Source organism: Peromyscus leucopus, chromosome 20 (genome assembly GCF_004664715.2).
Source record: "Peromyscus leucopus breed LL Stock chromosome 20, UCI_PerLeu_2.1, whole genome shotgun sequence".
NCBI lineage: Eukaryota > Metazoa > Chordata > Mammalia > Rodentia > Cricetidae > Peromyscus > Peromyscus leucopus.
The window spans coordinates 16,763,208-16,783,893 of NC_051080.1; the positions used below are offsets into that span (position 1 = coordinate 16,763,208).

The window sequence follows — 20,686 nt, forward strand, 5'->3', positions numbered from 1 at the left end:
TCAGACTCCAGACTCCCGCTTCTGGCAAGCTATGGTGAGCCAGTGCGCAGCCAACGCCATGACCAACTCCTTCCTGTTTTAACTTTTACAGTTGTCAGACATTCAGCCGGTGAGAATCCCATTACGGTGAGTGTGGGTTTTATTTAGGTGCCACGTGACACAAGAAGTGATCGTAAATGATGATAAAGGAGCTGCTGGTTATTTTTAACACTTTTCCAATCCTACCCCTCCCGAGCTGCCATCCATTTCCTCGGCCTCTCAGTAAAGCATACAGGAAGGCTAGGGAGAAACAGACCTTGGGTACAGGGAAGGCGCAAGCCCAGTCCCATCACATACCTGAGGTCCCCAGGAAAAGCTGAGGCGCTCTCTCTGCATGCAGCCCTGAGCCATGGAGCAGAGGGTAGGAGATCCAGCCCAGCTGTGGGAACTTAGGAGGACACAGGTCTGCAAAAAAACCTTTCCTGAAACACTCAGGCTTCACCCCTTCAGTACATCTCAGAATCTATGCAGGGGCCGAGCGCAGCTCAGCCTCTACCAAGAACAGCCAGGTTCTTTTCTAACAGCTTCAGGCCCCTACCCAACTCCAGTGGTCCCCACCAGTCCCCACCCACTGCCACAGCCTCTTCAGGGACACAAGTATTTGTAACAGACATGCTATACTTTTAAAATTCAATTTAAAATTTATATATATATAATGAACATTATGCCTGAATGTATGTGTGTTTGCCATGTGGGGTATGCCTGGTCCCCATGGAGGTCAGAAGAGAGCATCAGATTCTCTAGAACTGGAGTTATAGGTCCCAGGTTCTCTGCAAGAGCAACCAGTGCACTTAACAACTGAGAACCTGTCCATCCCCCTCAATGAATACTTTTTCTAATGATTTCTTAGGGCCAGCAATTGTTATGTTGTTTGAATTCTTTGTCCAGTTTTTAAAAGATGGTCCACAACTGGGAAAATGGGGCAGTTGGTAAAGTATTTGCCTTGTGAATGTGAGGGCCTGAGTTTGATCCTCAGAAACCATGAAATCAACAGGCAAACAAATAAATCAGTTTAAAACCTGGGCTTGGTATTGTGGCTTGTAGCCCCAGTGCTGGAGAGAAAGACAAGATGGTTCCTGGGGCTCATGGGCCAGTCAGCCTAGTTTGTCAGTGAGTTCCAAGCCAGTGAGAGACCATGTCTCAAGGAAAAGGTGGTGGATACCCAAGGTTGACCTCTGCCTCTTCAAGCACAGGTACCTATGAACACACACACACACACACACACACACACACACACACACACACACACGCACACACGCATACACGCACGCACACACATCCTAAAAATAAAAGTAAATAAACTGGTCAATGTCACAGATGGACAAGTGTCCTGGGATGGCTGTAGGTCTTGCATTGATGGTGCTAATTAGTGAACTCTACTGAGACACAACTGAGTACCAATGCCTGCCTGCACAGGGTTTTAAGTGTGTCCCCTTTCAGCCTGGCCACACCATGCAGGCTCACAGGATGTGCTCGACTTCCAAAGTAGTGAGCTAACTAAATAAATTAAAGTTGGATCCTATTTGCTCAATCAACAGCCATCCCTCAGAGCTGCCGAGGAAGATAACATTGGGTGAGGCGACTCTACGTTCCTGGGAATTAAGATGCTGGGACACTGTGCTCATGCAGCCGGGCCACACGCACTCAGCTCACCCACAAGCTCTCGATATTAATCCGAGAGGTTTTTTTTTAATGGCATGCTCAGTTCATGCAACACTTGCCCAGCCATCAAAAGGATTTACAAGGACAGAGAGATAAACCTAAAATCCACAGCTAATGGAGACACACAGGGATGTCTCCTCCAGACAAAAGGGCTTGTGGGCTAAATCCCAGTCCTGTAGCCTTTGGACCCCCAAAGGCCAGAAATCCAGGTCTCACTGGACTGTTACTGTCTTCCTATACTGGTAAGTATCCAAACCAGTTTGTACTGCTGTGCCCTGGCCCAGGTACTTCTAAGATTTTAAGGATGTTTATAATCCCAGCTGTGACCCTAGCTCCATGTCCAGAGTCCCACATAAATAAGGAACTGTGGGCATCGCCTCCTGTTCCCTCCTCCTTCCATCCCACATTCGTTCTGCTCCCATGAGGCAGCTGGAGCCAAGCAGGGTTCCTGACACTGCATCACCCTTGCCCTGACCTGCTCTCTCTCTAAGAAGCCAGAGAGCACAAACAAGCAGGGCTGATGACCCTTGAGCAGGGTAGTTAGGGCACCCTGCTGATACCTGAACCCCATGCTTTAGCTACACTCACCGGCCCCCAGCCCTCCGGATGCCACCACTGAGTAGGCACGGTGGACAAGACCGGTTCTTACAGAAACTGGACAAACCAGGGCTGCAATTAGGGGCACAATTCTCCTCTCTCCGGGTCCACAGCCCTATTCATCTGAGCAATCTCTGCAAGACAGGCCAGCCAGAGCGGGATGGATTAGCCACGGGGTAGCCTGTATCTCCACACAAAAGGCAAAGTGTGGAAAAACGGTTCCCTGGGCCCCTCATTCTTCACCCCTGGGGGGGAGGGAACCCAGATTTGTGATAATGGCTATTTATACAGCTCTTTCCCACTCCATCCCCAGGCAACAAGTAACAATTGTCCAAGCTGCCTAGCTCTCTTTCTCCTAGCGGATTTCAGTCTGCAGTCCAATCCTCCCAGAAGGGCCCAGTGCCTCCTCTGGGAACCATGGTCTCCAGTCTCTCACTGAACACCCTGAGGCCTATCCTGAGGCTCCTGCTTCGGGTGCCAGAGACCAAAAACAACCATGCAAACAAGGACAGGAATGCCAGCCCTGACCTTTGTGACAGAAGGAAACAGCAAAGGGCACTGGGATCCAGGGTCATAGAAGCAAACAACTCAGGGTGGACAACAGGGGGGGCTCACAAAGTCCCCAAAGGACAGGGTAAACACTTGGGCTTTTCCTCAAGAGCAGCCTCCAGGACACTGTGCCTTGGGTCCTATGACCCATGGTCAGCATATACAAACTCCTCTTTCACTCTACCGTCCGCCACAACACGCACATGTCTATCCACACCAGATGCCCAGGCTTCTATAAAGGGCTGCGCTGCAAATCCACCCTCAGGGAACATCCCCCTCCACTTCAGAACACAGGTGCCAATGTATCCTGCCTGTGTGACCTCACACCCGGCCACCAGGGACACAGGGACTTACTTCCCTTTTGACCAAAAGACAGAATCTAATAGCTTAGAAGACTCTGTGACTAGTTTATTCCCACCAGGCAAGACAGAATGGGCCCATCCCCTGGGTCACATGACTCCAAATGACCAGGATCTCTTTGTAGTAAGCTGTAACTTACTGCTTACTACTACAACAGGCTAGATTAACTCAGAGGAGCCATGGAACCTTAACATCCATGCTCTTCCCGAAGATGAATACCCCCAAGCAAGAAAGAAGCAGTGGAAAGCTTTGGAAAAGAATTTGTGGCCCAAACAAGGTCTTAAAGTATAAGAACCCCATGGCTTGGGTCTGGGGTGAACCATGTGGTGGTCCCCAACCCTCCCCGCGCCACACACACACACACACACACACACACACACACACACACAGCTGCCTGGCAGAGGACACTAGGTGAGGACAGCTCTCTTGGGTGGGGGGTGTCTGAAGGAAATGACTCATATTTGCAAGAAAGAGTTATCTCAACAGCAGTCAATGGCAGAACTGCCCACTCATGAAGTAAGTTGCCTAAGCTTGAGGGAAGACTGGCCTCCAACTCCAAGAAGGGCCCGGGAGCTCCAGCTGAGCAGGCTCACATGCCTGCAGCAAAACCTAGTTAGTTTCTACAAAGCCAAAGAGGCACCTGAAATCAAGGGGGAACAATGTTCAGGAGACGATGAGTGCTCCCTGGATCCAGGGAGCTCCCAGTGTCCAGGGGCTCACTAGTTAGGCAGGGAAGCTGCAGAATGTTGTAAACCTGTCTTCCTCAGGAACCTGGAGCTAAGTGAGAACAGTTGTAGGAATCTGCACTAGCACTTTCCAGGGCTCAGTGTTCCCTGCCGACCTAAAGGAGTGCTAGCCAGGGCAGGCATGGCCTATGGACAAGGGCACCAGCAATCTCCTACAGCAGATGCCACCAGAGCAGGCTGATCCCAGAGGCACCAAGACCAAGAGGGGCTACCAAAAGGCAGGAAGTTTCCAACAGAGTGTCTGTCTGTCCATCATTTTGCTGCCTGCCAGTGCACACCGACTAAGCCAAAGGAAGGATTCTCAAAGGGTTAGTGTGACCACAAGAGTCCAATGTGCACTACACAAGTCTCAACAGACTCTCCAGAACTGGATGGGACAACTCTGCGATCTAGAGGGGGCCAGGAGGGCAAAGGAACCAGAACTTAAGCGGCTTAGGCATTCTCGTGTTGAATTCTGCCTACTTAGCCTGAGTCTGGCGGGTACCCGACCCAGCACGGAAAGCAGCCTGGGACATGGGCGCAGTTTTGCAGTCCTCACCCCTTGACACCTTTCCTTCCCCAGCCCCCAATCCATTCAGTCCTGGCCTGCTCAGCACTGGCTTCAGCCAGGCTACCAAAGTGGAGCGCTGGTGCCACCTACCGAGGGTCGATGGCATGCGGGTAGGCGCAACTGCCACCGAGCCTTGCGGGGCAGGGGATGGCAACTGCAGCCTGGGCATAAGCCTGGACTCCGGGACTACACCGGAGCTGGCCAGGCCCCAGCACTCTCGGGCTCGCGCCTAACCCGCGCCACCCCTGAGCCCCAATGGGCCCAGGGGAGGCAGATCCAGCGCTGGGCTCCGGGAAGGCTCGCGCCACTGGCCACTCCGGCCCCGCATAGCCTCGGCCCACCACGCTGGCAGCGGTGGAAGGTGCTGGAAGCAGAATCACGCGCAGGGACCGCCGCGAGCAGTGCGGGGACCGCGCGCGCCGGGGACAATTACCTTCTTTGAGGAACTGCGCGTGAATCACCAGGACCAGGAAGCAGCAGAGCGCGGCCCCTGCGAGTGCCCAGAGCGCCTTCAGGAGCTGCATCGCGGAGTGCCAACTCGGCCGACGCCCCCGAAGTCGCGCAGCGAAGGTCCAGGCGCCGCATCAGCGCCCCGCTGGGTGCAGCCGCCGCGGCCGCCCGATCGCGCCCTCCATCCACCGCCAACGCCGCGCTCCGCCGCGACTGGAGGCGCCACTCCGGGAGGCGATCTGTGTCTTTTGGGCAGGGGGAGGGGACGGCGCGAGGGAGGGCGCCGGGGAGGGGGCGGGCGGGGCGGGGAGGTTAGCAGAAAGTCTCGGGCCGCGGCGGCCGCCACTCCGGCCACTCGGCCACCATCGCGCGCTGCGGGGCGCCGGGGGCCCGGGCGCGGGGGACTGGCCGCCGCGGCCCCATGAATCAGCCCCGCCGCCGCCCCCGGAGCCGCGCCGCCAGCAGGGCCCAGACCGGCCGCAGATTGCGCAACGGCCCGGCGGGCTTGGGGGGTCCGGCGCGGCCCCGGCGCTGGTCGCCTGTCGCCCCGCGCCAGAAATCCGCGTCGCCTTCCTCCGCTGCTCTGCCGCCGCCGCCTTCTCAGGCTCCGCCGCCGCCGCTGGCCGCTCTTGCTCCGGCGGGGGGCTTAGGGGGCCGCTCCGCCGCCGCTGCCACCGCCGCGCAGGGCCAGCCTCAGGGCCGGGGCTGCGCACCGTTCGCGGAGCTGCAGCACCATCGCCGCCGTTGGCGCCCGCGCGGCCGGGCCGAGTCCGCCGCAGTCCAACTTGCACGGCCCAGAGCCGCCGGGCCGGTCCTCTTGCCCGGGACGGTGCCGGCCTCCGCGCCTAGCCGGGAGAGCGCGCCTCCGTCGCCGCAGCCGGGACGAGGCCGGGCCCAGCGTTGCCGCGAGCCGCCCGCGCTGGCTGGGGACGCCGGGGGCGACGCTGAGGGTGGCCGCGCCGACAGGTGGGGCCGGAGACGCTGCGCGCCTCGCCGCCCGCGGGACGCCGCTGCTCCGGTGCTGGTGGCGCGCGCCCGCCACTCGGCTCGGCGTCTTTGCGAGCTGCGGCGGGAACGGGAGCGCGGCGTGGGTCTCGGTCGGCCCAGGCGGCCAGGCCGCGCTGCCTCGGACTCTGGCCCGCGCCTGCCGCCGTCTGTGCAGCGCCGGGGCCGCCGAGCTGCCGATGCGCACTGGGCCGCGGAGGGGACCCCGGGGACCCGGCCGCCCTGCAGCGCCCCCGTCTGGCGCACCGGCGGGTCAGGTGGGGCTGGTCCAGCAGAAAACTGCGGGTCGGGCTCCACCTAGGTGCACTGGGGCCTCACTGCAGAGCGGCCGGGTTGGCTCCGCTGAGTGGGGGAAGAGCGAGCCCAGCCCCCAACCCGTTCCTACCCCAGGTCCTCCGAAGAATGCAGAACCAGAAAGAGAACCGGCAGGCGGGCTGACTGAGCAGCTAGATGAGTTTAGAGGAGGCTGCTCTCCATAGGCGGTTCCGTGGGGTTTGGAAACAGTAAACTCCCTTCCCCATCACCACATTGCATCCTGGGCCTCCTGTGCGCCCGCCTCCAGCCAGCTGCGGGACACCCAATAGCACAGGCACAGCGGTTGCCCACAGCCTGCCCCAGAAGAAGCTAGCAGGCATTTCCCTGCCGCCGCCTCCATTCTTCCGCAAGGAAGAGCCGAGCGGCATTTGTATCTGGAGGCCCAGAGCTGGAGGCAGTGCTGTCCTTTTTAGAGGGTCCCTCCATGCTAACCGCAGCAGGACCAGCACGGTAGGCCTGAAAGCACTTTTGTCTGAATCGGGTTTCAATGCCCAGTTCAGAGCTTCGGGTAAGAATCAGGGGCCCGTGTTTGGTCTGTGTGTCGTTCAGGGGTGGGGACTGGCTGACGTCTGGGGCTCACCTGCTTCACACAGAGGCAGCTTTCTCTCCGCACAAGTGAGTAGGTGATATGCAAGGAAAGAGGCCAGTTCTGAAGGGCTCTTAGAGGTCAGATAGATCGAACTTATTAGGGTGCGTTTGGGGAAACTGAGGTCTGCAGTAGCAGGGTGGCCAGCACCATTAAGGGTAAAGCAGACTGGCCACCAAACTTGATGCTGTCTGCCTGACCAGACTACTATCCCACACCTGGGCAGAGGAGGAGCTGTTGGGAAGCAATTTGTCTCTCTGGCTGCCAACACCCCTCTCCCACCCCAGAAGACAGCTCGGAGAGATAGGAGTTAGTAAGAGCTTCCCTCCCACCCCCAACCTGGAGAGGTGGCCCATCCTTGCACCAGCCAAGCAACTAAACAATTCAGGATCTGCCATGGAAGAGACTGGGCATTCTCTTGTACAGTTCCCTGGAGCCCCTTCATTAAATGATTGCCCCCACCTCACCCACTTATGTCCTCCTACACATCTTCCAGCAAAGCCATCCTTGCGGCAGCCTCAGAATCCTGCCCTGTCCGTCTTAGGAAGTCTGACCTCCACCAAGGTCGCTGGCCTACACACCTCACCTGGAACAGTGTGCTCTGCCTCAGAGGGCTCTGAGTCTGGCAGGTGCTCATCACGCACACAGACTTGGCCCCAAAGAGACGGCAACCAGGAAAGAAGGCCCACCCACCCCTGACATTTGCCCTGTCCCCAATCAGGTGCACATCAATTGAAATCCTGAACACTGTTCCCTATCTAAAAAGAACTAACCATTTGAAGGGTCTCTCTGGAAACTGAATGTATAAAATGGAAAGAAAGTTCCCAAAAGAGATGCATGGCCCACGGATGAATTCATTCCCACTGGATAGAGTGTGTGTATCTCCAAGTTTAAGGACCAGGACATCCTTCCCCAGGTGCCAAGCTTTCCTACTGGGCTGGCAGGCAGCCCTGCTGGTGCCCTTCACAGAAACCACAGGTGAAAAGCAGAGAGCCTGTGTCTAGCACCCGGAAGAGCAGGTGAACGGTGCAGACAGGGGAGCCCATTGGGCATTCAGCTTAAGACAGCAGCTGGGTAAAGGAAACCACTGCAGGCCCCCAGGAGGGAAGGACACCAGACCAGGGAAGTGGACATAAAGGAAAAGACCCTTTTAAAAAAAAATCATAAGACTGTGGCAGTGCTGAGAATGTAGATCAAGAGCTTGAAAGCCAGGGAAATCCTGGTGCTGAGGTCTGGGCAGAAGAGAGGGGTCATGAGGATTGTTCCTTCCTCCAGCCACAGCACTTGGGATGCCAAAGAGTTGGCACCATTCAAGGGGCCCATCCAGCCAGCTGATGGAAGGGTACTTAGCCAAAGAGCTGAATCACCAAAGGCTCATGTGAGTGAGGCTCTGTACCCCAGTATCGGCTGCTGCCAGGACAGTTACCTGAATAGACTATGTGGTGCTGTCCAAAGGGAGGACAGTCCCCACATGCCATATGCCTGAGGTATGGGAACCCTGGTGAGGGGAAGGGAGTGTTTTATTTTACATGCCTCTAGGCAAAAATAAAAAAAAAAAATGAACATTGCCTTCAATTAGGCATGTGGGCAGTAAACACAATAGTTTAGCTGTAACCGTGACTTTGTCACCAACAGAAATCACAGGTATTTTCATATCAAGTTACAGATCTATGGCTACCATAGCACATTGCTTATGTTCACCATTATTTCAAATTACAGTCATTCTACAGCTAGGCGTTTTATGTAATGCTTTAATAAAGATGCAAACATACCCTTGTATCAAAATGTTTTTTTTTTCTTTTCCATTTGATAACTGCATTTAATATAATTGGTTTTCTTAGTAATCTTGCGTATGTTTATGCTATTCTAAGACAGGTCCCATAGACTCCAGCAGTTAGCCAATCACGCCCATGACCTCTCCCCTCCTGGGGAAAGTCAGGGCTGCATTCATAACTGGTGTGGAGTGGGGTGGAATGGAGGGAGGACCTCAATGCAACCCAGCCTAAATGTCTGGGCACCACAGTGCCCTGGATGTGAAATTCATCAGGCCAGTCCATTCTGGGGGAGGCCGCTTGCCCCTGGACTCCATGCCCACTTCCAAAGGAGCCTATCTGCATACCCACACTCTATTACAGAGAACACAGGCAGTCCCCTGACCAGTCACTTCGATCTGTCCCCTCACTGTACACTCAGATGTCCAAGCTTCCTATTAGAAAGTATGAAGTCAGAAAAAAAGAACCAAGAGGAGGAAGTTGTAAGAAACGGAAGGGCTTGCTATATTCTAAACCAATCTGATGGGCAGACCCAGAGCCAAGCAGCCATGAAACCCTGTAAAATCAAACGGAAGAGTGAGTCAGTTCTGACCCACCAAATCTGAGGCGAGGTGACAATGGGCTTTTCTTCAAGATTGCTGCCTTTCCCTTGAGAGCAGAATAGTGTCCTCCTGTGCTGGTGGGAAAAGACAAGGCACCAAGGTGCCGACCAGCCCCTCTGTCCGCAGAGGGCATCCTATCACTAAAGGCCGCCAGAGGAACCATTCCACCCACTCCCCACAGGGAAAGCTGACCCAGCCTCCAGCAGAGGAAGGAATCACAAGGAAGATAAGATAACCAGGAGACTTTTGAGATGCAGAGGAGTCCTGCACGAAGATGCGCTGGGCCCTGAAATTGGGAAGAATCTCCTTCAAGCGGCAAACTCTTCACAGTAAAATACCACGCCTCTCTCTTTCTCTCTATGGTTCGGCTCACTGGCATTTTCTGTGGGAAGCTCCACAGATGGAACAGGACTGGAAAGCCCTTGCTTCTATGCAAGTCTGAAAACCAGCTTGCAGACAGATCTCAGAGAAATCCCAGCAGCTCTCTAAATGTAGAGTCCTAAACTTCGATCATTAAGATCCCTGTGCTCGGAGGCAGTGGGGACCGCTCGGTGAGTATCAGCACTTGCTCTACAAGCAAAAGGATCTAAATTTGAATGCCCAGCATGTTTGGAAGCACAGACAGGTGGATTTGCCGGGATAGTCAGCTTCTGATTCACTGAGAAACCCTTTCTCAAGGCAATATGATGGAGAGGAATAGAAGAGGACACCCAGCATCCTGCTCTAGCCTTGACATTTGCACATATGGGCATGCACACACATGGGTATGCACACCTGCACACTTATGTGTATGCACCACACACACACCACACACCGTGTATACAACACAACATATTAGTACACATATATGAATGAATGAGTGGATGAATGAATGAATGAATGAAAAAGTGGGCGTGGCTTGAGCACCAAGTTGTCCAGAGAGCCAGGGAAAGGAAGGGTGAGAAGAGAAGAGATCTAGGCTGTCTCTGAGAGGCACCCATGGACACAGGCCAGGGAATTAGGGGGCAGCAGGTCACATGGGAAAAAAATGAGGAAGGCAGACTTCAGCAGGGCGCTGCCTTCAGTGAGCAGGGTTGGATAAGAAAAAGACACACACCTAGTTCCCCAGCAAGTGCTGCAGCCTCAAAGTGGAAAGGATGGATCAGCTTAGCCACTCAGCAGCACATACTGAGCCTCTGAGAGGTCCAGGCCTTGTATGAACAAGGGACCAATGAAGACATCCAGAGGATGGAGCACAAGAAGCTGGGTTGCTCCTGCCCAGCAGGCTATCTAGGTTGATATGGAGGCATACATATGCTTACAAGCAGCTTATAAGCCATGTGTTCATTAGTATGTGCGTCTTTACCTATATGCATGTCTACAGGTATGCAGTCACAGTATCTGTGTGTGCTCACATGTATATGTGTGTACCAAATATACACAAACATTTAGCTTTGTGTTCATATGTGCACACATGTCTAGGTATATTCCTGTGTGCACAGCTGTGGCTACTGTTTGTGTTGGAGAGAGGTCATTGTGCATCCCTCTTATGTCTATACATGTGTGTGCCACTATGCTTTCTCTAGAAAGCCACTCAGATATTTTCAAAGACATATTACCTGGAGACCATGGTCTTCCCTGTGACCTTGCATCTCAACCACAGGGTGTTGGCATCAGTAGGATAAACATTCCTTGTACCTTCCCTATTTTTCCACCCACTCCTGATCTCCTTGGCACTGGGTGTGTGTATGGAGATGTGTGTGTCTTTCTCAGAATTAGGGGAAGGACAGCATGCACAAAAAGCAAGCAAGTCGTGGCCCAATGCCCACTGTTGGCACTAAACAAAAATCCAGGGACATTTCTGCACCCTTCTTTCACCCAAAATGTTCTAGAAACATGGTATCTCAACAACCACGGTGGGCAAGGTGGGTGGGGAGGAAGTCAACTCCCACTTATACACACCTGCTATCCCCAATACCATTCGATAGATGGAGCACACAGGCAAAGAACACCCATTACCGGGAACCTGGCTTAGATACCCATCCGCCAGGACTGTTTTTCCATCTGTGGTATCTAGGTCCACCTTCAGGCTGGCTAAGCCCCCAATACACCTTTGTGGAGGAAGGGAGGGACATGGTTCAGTTCTTGTAGTTTAAATTTTATCTCGAGACTGTGTGCTAGTGCAGCCATTATGGAGACCACTATGAAGGAACCCCAGACGGAACACATACCTTCTGTAGGATCCAGCTGTCCCACTTCAGAGTCCATATCCAAAGGAAAGACATCAGCTGACGGAGGAGATGTCAACATGCTTATGTGTCTGAGGCCCTGTTCACAACATCCAGGATTCAGATTTAGCATGTTTCATGTATGGATTAAGAGATCAAGGAAGAATGATGTGTGTGTTTGTGTGTGTGTGTGTGCATGTGTATGAGAGAAAATTGTATACTATTATACATATATCAGTGCATTAATACAAGTATTAAATATTGATATAGGTGATGTAATACTACTCATCCTTGAAAAAGATCCTGACATTTGGAACAAAATGAATGGGGCTGGAGGAAACTATACCAAGTGAAATCACTTAGGTGCCGAGAAAAACATGGTCCTTACCGATCATTTGAGTATAATAAAGTTGACCTCACAGAAGTAGCTAGTGAAGTGTGCCCACAACAACAGGAGAAAACAGAGACAGGGTGAAGGAAGGCTGTGTACAAAGCCACGGGCAGAAGCAGGGAGATCAGATGAGCTGTGACACAGTGAGGTGGGGTCAGATGAAGTTGGGGCACTGTGCATTTCAAAAAAGCTAAATGGTAGGATTTGGGGTGTTCCCAGAACAAAGAAATGGGAGTGTCTGGGGTGCTGGACGTGCCAATACCCTGATCTGATAGTTATGTAGTCACACTTGGTATAATACCCGTGACCAATCAAAATCAAACACTGCTTTGCTGAGAAGGCCTTCCCAGGTGGCTTTGAACTTAAAGAAGCCAGTATCTTGGTTTTGCTTATTAATCTATTAAACAGTGAAATGAAAGGCTTCGCTCTAAAACATGCCATTTCCTTACAGCCTGATAGGACTTTCTCTGAGCTCTCAATCTTCCCCTGTAAGGGTTAATTTTGTCAACTAGGCTGCATCTGGGGCCACCTAGGAGACATGCCTCTGGGAGTGTGTTTCCTGAGAGGTTTAAGTGAGAAGGAATGAATGACCCATCCTGAACGTGGACTGTGTCTTCTACTGAATGGGAAGGGGAAACGAGGATGCCAGCTAAGAGCCACCTTCTCTCCTCTCCGCTTCCTGTCTACAGACAGTGTGACCAGATATTTTCACACCCCCTTGCTATGATGGACTACACCCTTAAACTATCAGTCAAAATTAACCTGATCTTCCCTTAATTGTTTTTGTCAGAAATTTTGGCACAATAAAGAATGAAGTACTGCACATCCCAAGAAAGGCTGGAGCCAGACCCAGAAATGAAGTCTCCGTATAGTATAGTCAATGAGACTGCTGAGGTGAGGGAGGCCTCCTGCATATTCCCCATCGTTCAGGAGCAGGGCTCATGCAGCGTGATCAGATGTTAGTTAGCCCCTGTCACCCGCCCAAGTGAATGCCCAAAGTCCCCTACCCTAACCTCCCTGGAAATGTTCTTTCCAGAAGTCTCCCCAGTCATATTGCTAGTGTTGGAGGGTGAAGAATGCAACATCCTTTCTCCAGTGCACATCCAGTTTGGTACTCAGGTCCCCTGCCGCTGAACAAGCAGGCATGCAGCAAGTCTTAGCATCTTCTTCAGAGAAAAGATAGGGATGCCACTCCAGGCGGGTTTCAGCAGAGCCCCCATCCCCCACCCCCCACCCCTGGGCACTGAGCCCTCAGCACAGGGAGTTTCTCCATTCAGCCTCCAGGTGTTACTTGGTGAAGCCTTCAGGTCATCATACTAAGACAGACCTCACCCTGATTGAGCTTGGTACTTAGCACTAAGCCCAGAACTACACTCAGTTCTATTCATACCCAAACCCAGGCTAGGGCTTCATTTTTCTGCCCGAGAAAGAACAAGCACAAATCCGCCTCGCCCTAGCTCCACTTAGGAGGCATCCCCCAAGTAGCTAGGTCTAGACCTGAGAGGGCCCAGCAGACATCATACAGCTAGCTGTCTAATGGCTTTTACCAACGTCCAAGTGGTGGGCACCACCAGTATGGCCTCCAGCTAGCTCAGAGTTATCTCTATTTAGGTACCCAGCATATCCCTCAAGAGGACACATAAGTTTTGGTGATAGCTGGAACACTCCTCCAATTGTTGCTACAAACACAGGCATGAGACACAGTCCACAGAGCATTTAAAATCACGTGTCCCAAGGCAGGTTTCTTGGCACTGATTGGCCCTGCCACCATCTTAACCACCATTCCCAAGCAAGCCTGGAAGAGACAGCTTCCAGTAACTCACCATTGGGTGTCCCACTAAACCCTTCAGGATCAAGAATATGAGCCTCCACCCAGGGTCTACATGTCTGCTGTATTCCACCTCAGAGATCCCTCCAGAGTCACTACCGCCTCACTGAGTTCTCAGTAGCTCACGTCAGGGGTATAAAAGCTGAGAACCTTAAGATGGAGGTATCTATCCCCATGTCCAGCAAAGACTCAAGCGTGCAGCCCCCAGCCCAAGCTGTTCTCTAGCCCTGTTTCCCTTCGTGGTTATCTCTGGGTTCAAAACAGACTGTGCCTCATTGGCTCCGCCCAAGAGTGGGAGGATGTCCTCCATCTACCTGTCCTCTACTACCCAGACAGAAAAGTGAGCACTCTCCCTGGTGCTCAGCTGGAGAGGTGCTGGGAGGTCCATGGGACCAGAGATGTCTGACCTGGCACTGGGAATGTTACTGTCTGGTCACCCCAGTCCCACATAAGACTCATCACTGGCATTCTGGCTACTGCAGGAAGAGACCAGGCCATCAGCTTCAAAGTGTGCTTTCATCCTTTCTTTCCATTTTGCCTAAGTATAGGAGGCAGTGTCCTATCCCGAGAGAGATCGCTAGGCACACTGTTACTGAGGGTCTAAAGCATGTCCAGGCAGCAATGGTGTGGAGTCACCCAAACCAGGGACCTTTGTCTGAGCTCCTGTTGCTTCTGCCTAAGGATGAGTCTCTAGCACGGCTTGCTCTGATCTGTGAACAGCCCTTGATCCCCCAGGGTAAGTTCCAGAGTCTCCCTCCAGCAGAAGAGAGGAAGAGGGGAAGAGAAAAAGATAACAGCTGAAGGAGAGGGAGGAGAGGCCTGCAGTTTGGAGAGAGGAGAGTGTATGATGTCCCATGCTGGTCAGCTGCTAGCTGGTACCAGCAGACCTAGAGGCTTCACCCCCAGCTGAGGACAGCTGCCTGCGGGCCAAAGCTTGGGACTTGCACTCTCCTCTTTCTTCTGCAGTCCCTCTTATGTCTTCAGAAAATGGAGGCGGTGTGACCCGAGTGCGCCATCGTCTGGACATCCACATACCGGGCTCATCCACATGCTGTTCACAGTGGGTTGGGCACCCCAGCCTTTGGAAAGCTCCCATGGCTGAATCCTACCGTCTCTGCTCACACTTCGACCTGTCTGCGTCCTGTTCAAGCTGGCCCTCTGTTCAACACTCATCCTGAGACTGCACAGACATATGCACATGGAACACCTGCTCCCGACTCCAGATCTGGATTGTCTTCAGTTCTAACCACATGTGTAGCATTTTGCTCAAGGAAGGCCATCAGCCAGGGATGATTGGGAGTGTGAAGCAGGTGGAGGGTTTGGGAAGAGGCATTGTAGAAGACACACATGCCCTTCTCTCCTTAGGCTGCCTGCTTTTCTCTGTCTCCAGCCAGCCTATCATGCCAGTGTCAGTGGTGCTTTTAGCCTAGACTCATGGCCACTCCCACTTGCTCTCCTGAGAATGCTTATCTGCTCTCTGCACAAGAGCTCACATTACATTTCCATCCAATAGATCCCTTTTGACCAAAGTAAGGATTGTCTTTTCAAAGCATTTTTTCTTAGGGCTCAAAGGAAGCCACTCGGTCCATGGTGACCCTGGTCCTCAGAACAGATGTGTACACATGGGAAGCTTCCATCAGCACTGGCAGTCTAGATAGACAGAAAACAGGACACGTGGCCAAGGTACAGTTCAGCTTGCTTTTTAATAAAAATTGTTTCCCATTCAAATGTCTTGAGGAAATGTCACACGATTGGAGAGGTTGGAACCATGAGTGCAGAAGCTGCCAGGCCCAAAGAAAGCAAAGTCCTCCCCACACAGACAGCAAAGCCTTGGAAACAACATGGCGCTCTTCCATGGGAAAGGTTGGGTACAAGGTGGTGTACAAGGCAGCAGAAGAATAAACTCGGCCTATTCCTACCTAATAGGCCTAAGCATAAATCTCTAGGCCACAGTGAGTAGATAGAACATGTGCCTCAGAGCCACAGGGCTGCAGAAACTCAGACATTAAATGTACCAGATTATGGAGGGACAGAAGAGCCCATAGTCTGGGCATAATATTCACAGACTCCCTCCATCATGTACTCAATACAACCTCCTGCTGCCAAGGGTCCCCTCATCCTGAGAAAACTGGGACAAAGGAGCTTAGAATCTGCTTAAAGGTAACAAGAAGAGGCTGGATCTGGGCATGGCATAACACACTGTGATCCCAGCACTTAGGAGGGAGAGTCAGGCAGATCTCTGTGAGCTCCAGGCCAGCTTGGAATATATAGGGAGTTTCAGGTCACCTGGGGGTGGGGAGGGAGAAAAGGCTAGGACAAAGCTGAGTCTATTGGGCAGATTGTGCTCTTCTCAGAAGAAGTCAAAACATCTTCATAAGTCCCTACAGACCTCTTCTCATTCACCTATTCATCCACCTACCTGTCCATTTACCAACCATGTATTCATTGATCAATCATTCCATCTATCCATCTACCAACCCAACTACTCATTCATCCACTACCTATCTATTACCTATCAATCTACACATTCATTCATCTTCTATCCATCCATTCACCTATCTGCAAATTCCACAAATCTATCTACCATCCATAACACAACTGTCTATCTACCAATCCATTTATTCATCCAACAACACACCTATTTGTTGCCAATCCACCATCCATCAATCCATCTACCAGTCCACCAATCCATCTACCCTCCATTAACACAACTGTCAATCGGTCCATTTATCTATCCATTCATCCATTCATCCATCCATACATCCACCCATCCATTCATTCATACATGCACTCAGTGTTTTGTAACTTACCTTTTCCATCTGAATTGAATCATTCCCTCCTGGAGGGAAATGGGAGATCCATAAAGCTCGGGAAGCTAAGGAAATTTAGGAAGGCCCAGCAAGCTCAGAAAATTATATAAACAGCAAACAATCACCAGGGGAAAAGGAGACACTCTGGTGGAGCTGCCTGCAAGTTGGGCCGGTATCTCCAGAGATGTCGTTTTCATGGGTTATCTCCTGTGCTGGGATGATGCGGATAATCAAGTTGGGTTGGTATCTCTAGGGATGTAGTTTTCATGGGTTATCACCTGTGCTGGGATGATGTGGATAATCAAGTTGGGTCAGTATCTCCAGGGATGTAGTTTTCATGGGTTATCACCTATACTGGGATGATGCAGATACTCTTGAGTTGCTCATTCTCCTATAAGCAACTCCAGGAAATTCATTGGCTCAAGAAGCTAGGCTTGAGTGAAATTTTTCATTTTTGGACTATGGTTGACACTGTCTGGAGTGAGTAGCTGTTTGCTCATATCTCTCTAGCAATCACACAAGACCCATCAATGCACTAATCCATCTACCCATCTACTCACCTTTCCATGTACCCTTCTATACATCCTCCACCAACCCTTCTATCTATCCATCATCAATCTACCCTCCCACCCATCCATTCACCTTCCCTGGCTTTACCTAGGAAAGGAGCACTCTTGAAATAATACACCTGCCAAACTAAGACTACAACCTCAAGTGGACAGTGCTTGGGGCAATTTTTGCCTTGCAGGGCAAACTCTGTGGAAATGGCAATTTGCAGTTTCCTAAGGGCTGATCTCAGGTTTGGATGGGGCCAGGCCCTGGAAACCCTTCAGAGACTGGGAGAGAGGCAGAGCTCTAAGGTAGCAGATGAGAGCTCAGAAGCAAGAACTTGGGAGTAGCAAGGCTTCTCAGCAGATGCCTAAAAGCTACTTATGAAGGGGATGTCAGTAGATTCTATCCAAAGTGGGTGCAAATAAGTAGGTGTAGCTAAGCAAAGGGATAAGAACCAGTGGCTCTAGGTTTAAAAAAATTCTTTCTTTAAATGTCACAGGGAAATGAGCTTTATCCACTCCTGAAACTGGGGCAGCATCCTCACCCGATGCACTGCTGCCTGCAAGGGCATTGGAGTTCTTTATGCTGGTTCCTGGGCCTTGAGACCCACACTAACAACTGGGAGAGCCACCTACTCTGCTAGCCAGGGAACATGAGAGCAGTCCCATTCGGCTCTGTGGAAAGGTCAGGCTAAGCAGGCATAGAAGAAGCAGGGAAGAGTCACCATGCCATTGAGATCAACCCCATGGCCATTGGATCTTCTGTCATTTACCACCCTGCTTGGTGAGTTGCACACATGACATGTAGTTATTTGAGGAAGGCAGCCAGCCACCCCTTCTAGAGGGAATGCGGTTCAGGTGGGTCTGAAGGATAGCCTGTAAGACTAAGACTCCAGCATCTGTAGCTCCAGTAGCTCCATGCCTCTGACACCATTCCCACCCTGCAAGAACAATAGACTGTCCTGAAAGGCAGCTGCCAATTTCCTTGGGGGACTAGCACTTAGTTTTCAGGACTAGTGAGGATATCATCTCCATCTCACATGAAGAGATCCCTGCACACAGCCAAAGCCAGCTTCTCCCATCCCCTATGGATTCAGTGCTGAGCCCCAAACCACTTGTGAAGCCAGGCATTCAGAGCCCATTTTCCTTCTAGCACAGATGCCCACTGTTGTCCCCATGGAGAAATATGATAAACCCAGGGATAGTGGTGGGCGACCTGCCTGCAGGACCCACAGGACCCATGCAAAGGCTGGGTAAAGAACCCAGGAGAGGCAGCTGTACTGCTGGCTGAATGGCAGGGAAATGGCTGAAGGTGAAGGGCCAACACTTGACTGCAGGGGAGTATATGGGCCCAGTGTCTGGTGTAGGAGCTGCTCTAGCTTCCAGTCTGCCATGCACCCAGACATCCCCAAGCTCAGGAGGGGGATCAAAGCAGCAAAGGTCACCAGGTCCAGGAGCATCTCCTATATTTACAAGGATTTCCCTTCTCTGTGGCTGGTATGTGCTCAAGAAAAGCAGTGTAGAGGACCAGGTCCCAATCACCCTCACCTACTTAACCAGGTCCTGTAGTGGGAGACCTCTGAGAGCCTTGGAAAAGCATGTCGGGACAAGGGCTCTATCAGCAGACTCTAGAGGGTCCTGAAGCCCTACCACTGGGTTCCTCATGGGAATGGAATCCTGGTGTTGCCTCCCAAGACACAGGTCTACTGGAAAGGCTGTCCCCTCTGTGTCACGGGCTGCCATGCCAGGTCTGTGGAGCTGCTCCCTAGTCATCCTGTGGCTCCCTTCTCTAGGAGGAGACTGGAGTCAGCAGGCATGGTGGTTTGTATCACTGACATCTTTTGGGGTTCACTATATGAGAGGAACTAGCCGAGGACATAGCACACATAATCAGTCATCCCCCAGGAAGTGAAACTAAGGCATAGAGAGCTCAAGTTCTTGAGCCTGTCTGAATATAAGAGCTATGGCCTGTGTCACTGTCCTTGGGCCCCTCCCATACCATGCAGCAACAGATGGAAATGACTTTGGCCCTGTGTCACTTTCTCCCAGAAGGTGGACAGTTAGATCAGTCCTGAGCAGCCGTGAGAACATCCACTTCCCAAGGAGGTCGGAGCTCAAGTCCACCGCGCACCTCTGTCCTGAGCGTCAGAAATAGCTTATTGATTTTAAAGTCCATGGGGGATCTCAGCTTGCAAAAGTAATTCACTCCTGCCCGCTAGCATCCAGAACTTTCTAACAGGGATGTGGTCTGTGGGTTGCAATTATACCCCACTGGCAGAGGAGTCAATCATCTCAGTCCTGACACTGGGGAGATACTGGGGGGCGGGGGGGGGAATGAAAGATTAAGGGTGACTGGTTAGGAAACTGCAAAGTGTCCTGGCCCCAAGAGAGCAGATCGGTTAGGAACAACAGGCTTGAGTTTACTTTCAGCCACTATTGCGTCTAGAAACATCTGGCTTCCACCTACTTGGGGAGAAGCTGAGGCTTCCCACATTCCCAGGCCAGCAGCCTGCATACTTCTGGGACAGCCTCCTCCCCTGGAGAGGCCCCAGGACATTACAATCTGCAAAGGTACAGGGAGTCAGGAGGAAAGACAGGGGAAGGGGGTGGGGGGGGGCACAGGAGTGAGGAGACTCAGCCCAGATGAAGGAAAAGCTTTGTGTTCTATGTGTCCTCAGTTGGATCTGTCATAGGCTGGGTGGATTTCTCTTTAAAACAGAAAAGATGTTGTAGACAGGTGTGGTGGGCAGATTTGCCATGAACACATCCCAGAAATATGGAGAAGGAAGAAGGTCCCACTCATGTGATGTCATTAGCTTAGTGACCCTCTTGGTCAGGTGGCCCATTGGCTTTCCTGATGGGACAGGTGACGTGTCTTGTGTCACTGTAAGCCCCATGGCTCCCCATGTCATCCCCTGTGATTCCCTGCTTCTGCCACACGAGTTATCTCATTACACAAGGCTGCCATGCTGGAAATGGATGACTCTGAAGAAGATGAAGGTAAGAGGAAGTCTGTATCCTCTGTGGTCAAGCCCACGTCCATGTCCACGCAGAGCTTCTGTAAGATCAAGTCCAGAAAGAGTGACCCAGTGGGTATGGGAGCCCCAGGTTCCCTGGGAAAGGCCTTGGATCACATGCTCATGGATGACCTCCTCAGATGTCTTCACACCTATAGACTTATGTCACAGCCACCTCTCAATTGTCACAGCATCTGAGCTCTGTTGTCTTGGTCCAAGAGAGACAGCAGAAATGCTCACTGTCCATGTCAGCTTGGATGCTATTGCCAGGCCACCAATAACCATGAAGATCTAACAGCCAACATCAAAATTCTGGCCGTGGCCCTGGAGAGGCTCTCTGCTTGAATTTCAGAAGTACCCTTGCCATTCTTTGTGTTCACATGGTGGAAACAGAGCTTATAGAAGTGTTCTCCCTTTTTAGGGTACTGGCCCCACTATCAGGGCCTGCCATGTGACCAGAATCACCTCTCAGGGCTCACCTTTGACCACCATCACTTTCTAGTTAAGGCTTCGGCAGATTAATTTGGTGGGGATATAATTCCATCAATAGCACCTGCTCCTGGGATCCCCTGGGATCCTAGCAGGTGAGTAGCCAACTGAACACAGGACGTCTCTACTCCTTTCCACCTGACACAGTAGGCATCTGCAT

At 52.0% G+C, this 20,686-nt stretch overlaps 1 protein-coding gene across 7 annotated transcripts in view; it reads right to left on the reverse strand.

Moving 5' to 3' along the window:
• Positions 1-20,686, reverse strand: part of Tafa5 (TAFA chemokine like family member 5) — a 212,607-nt gene that overhangs the window by 130,916 nt on the left and 61,005 nt on the right. For 3 of the 7 annotated variants that reach the window (XM_028878169.2, XM_028878162.2, XM_028878165.2), the window contains exon 1: positions 4,937-5,243. The exons of the other annotated variants lie outside the window; for them this stretch is intronic. In XM_028878169.2, coding sequence (XP_028734002.1) covers positions 4,937-5,027 — 91 coding nt within the window. In that variant the 5' untranslated portion in view covers positions 5,028-5,243. Of the gene's footprint in view, positions 1-4,936; positions 5,244-20,686 lie in introns of those variants that run through there. 7 annotated transcript variants of the gene reach the window in all.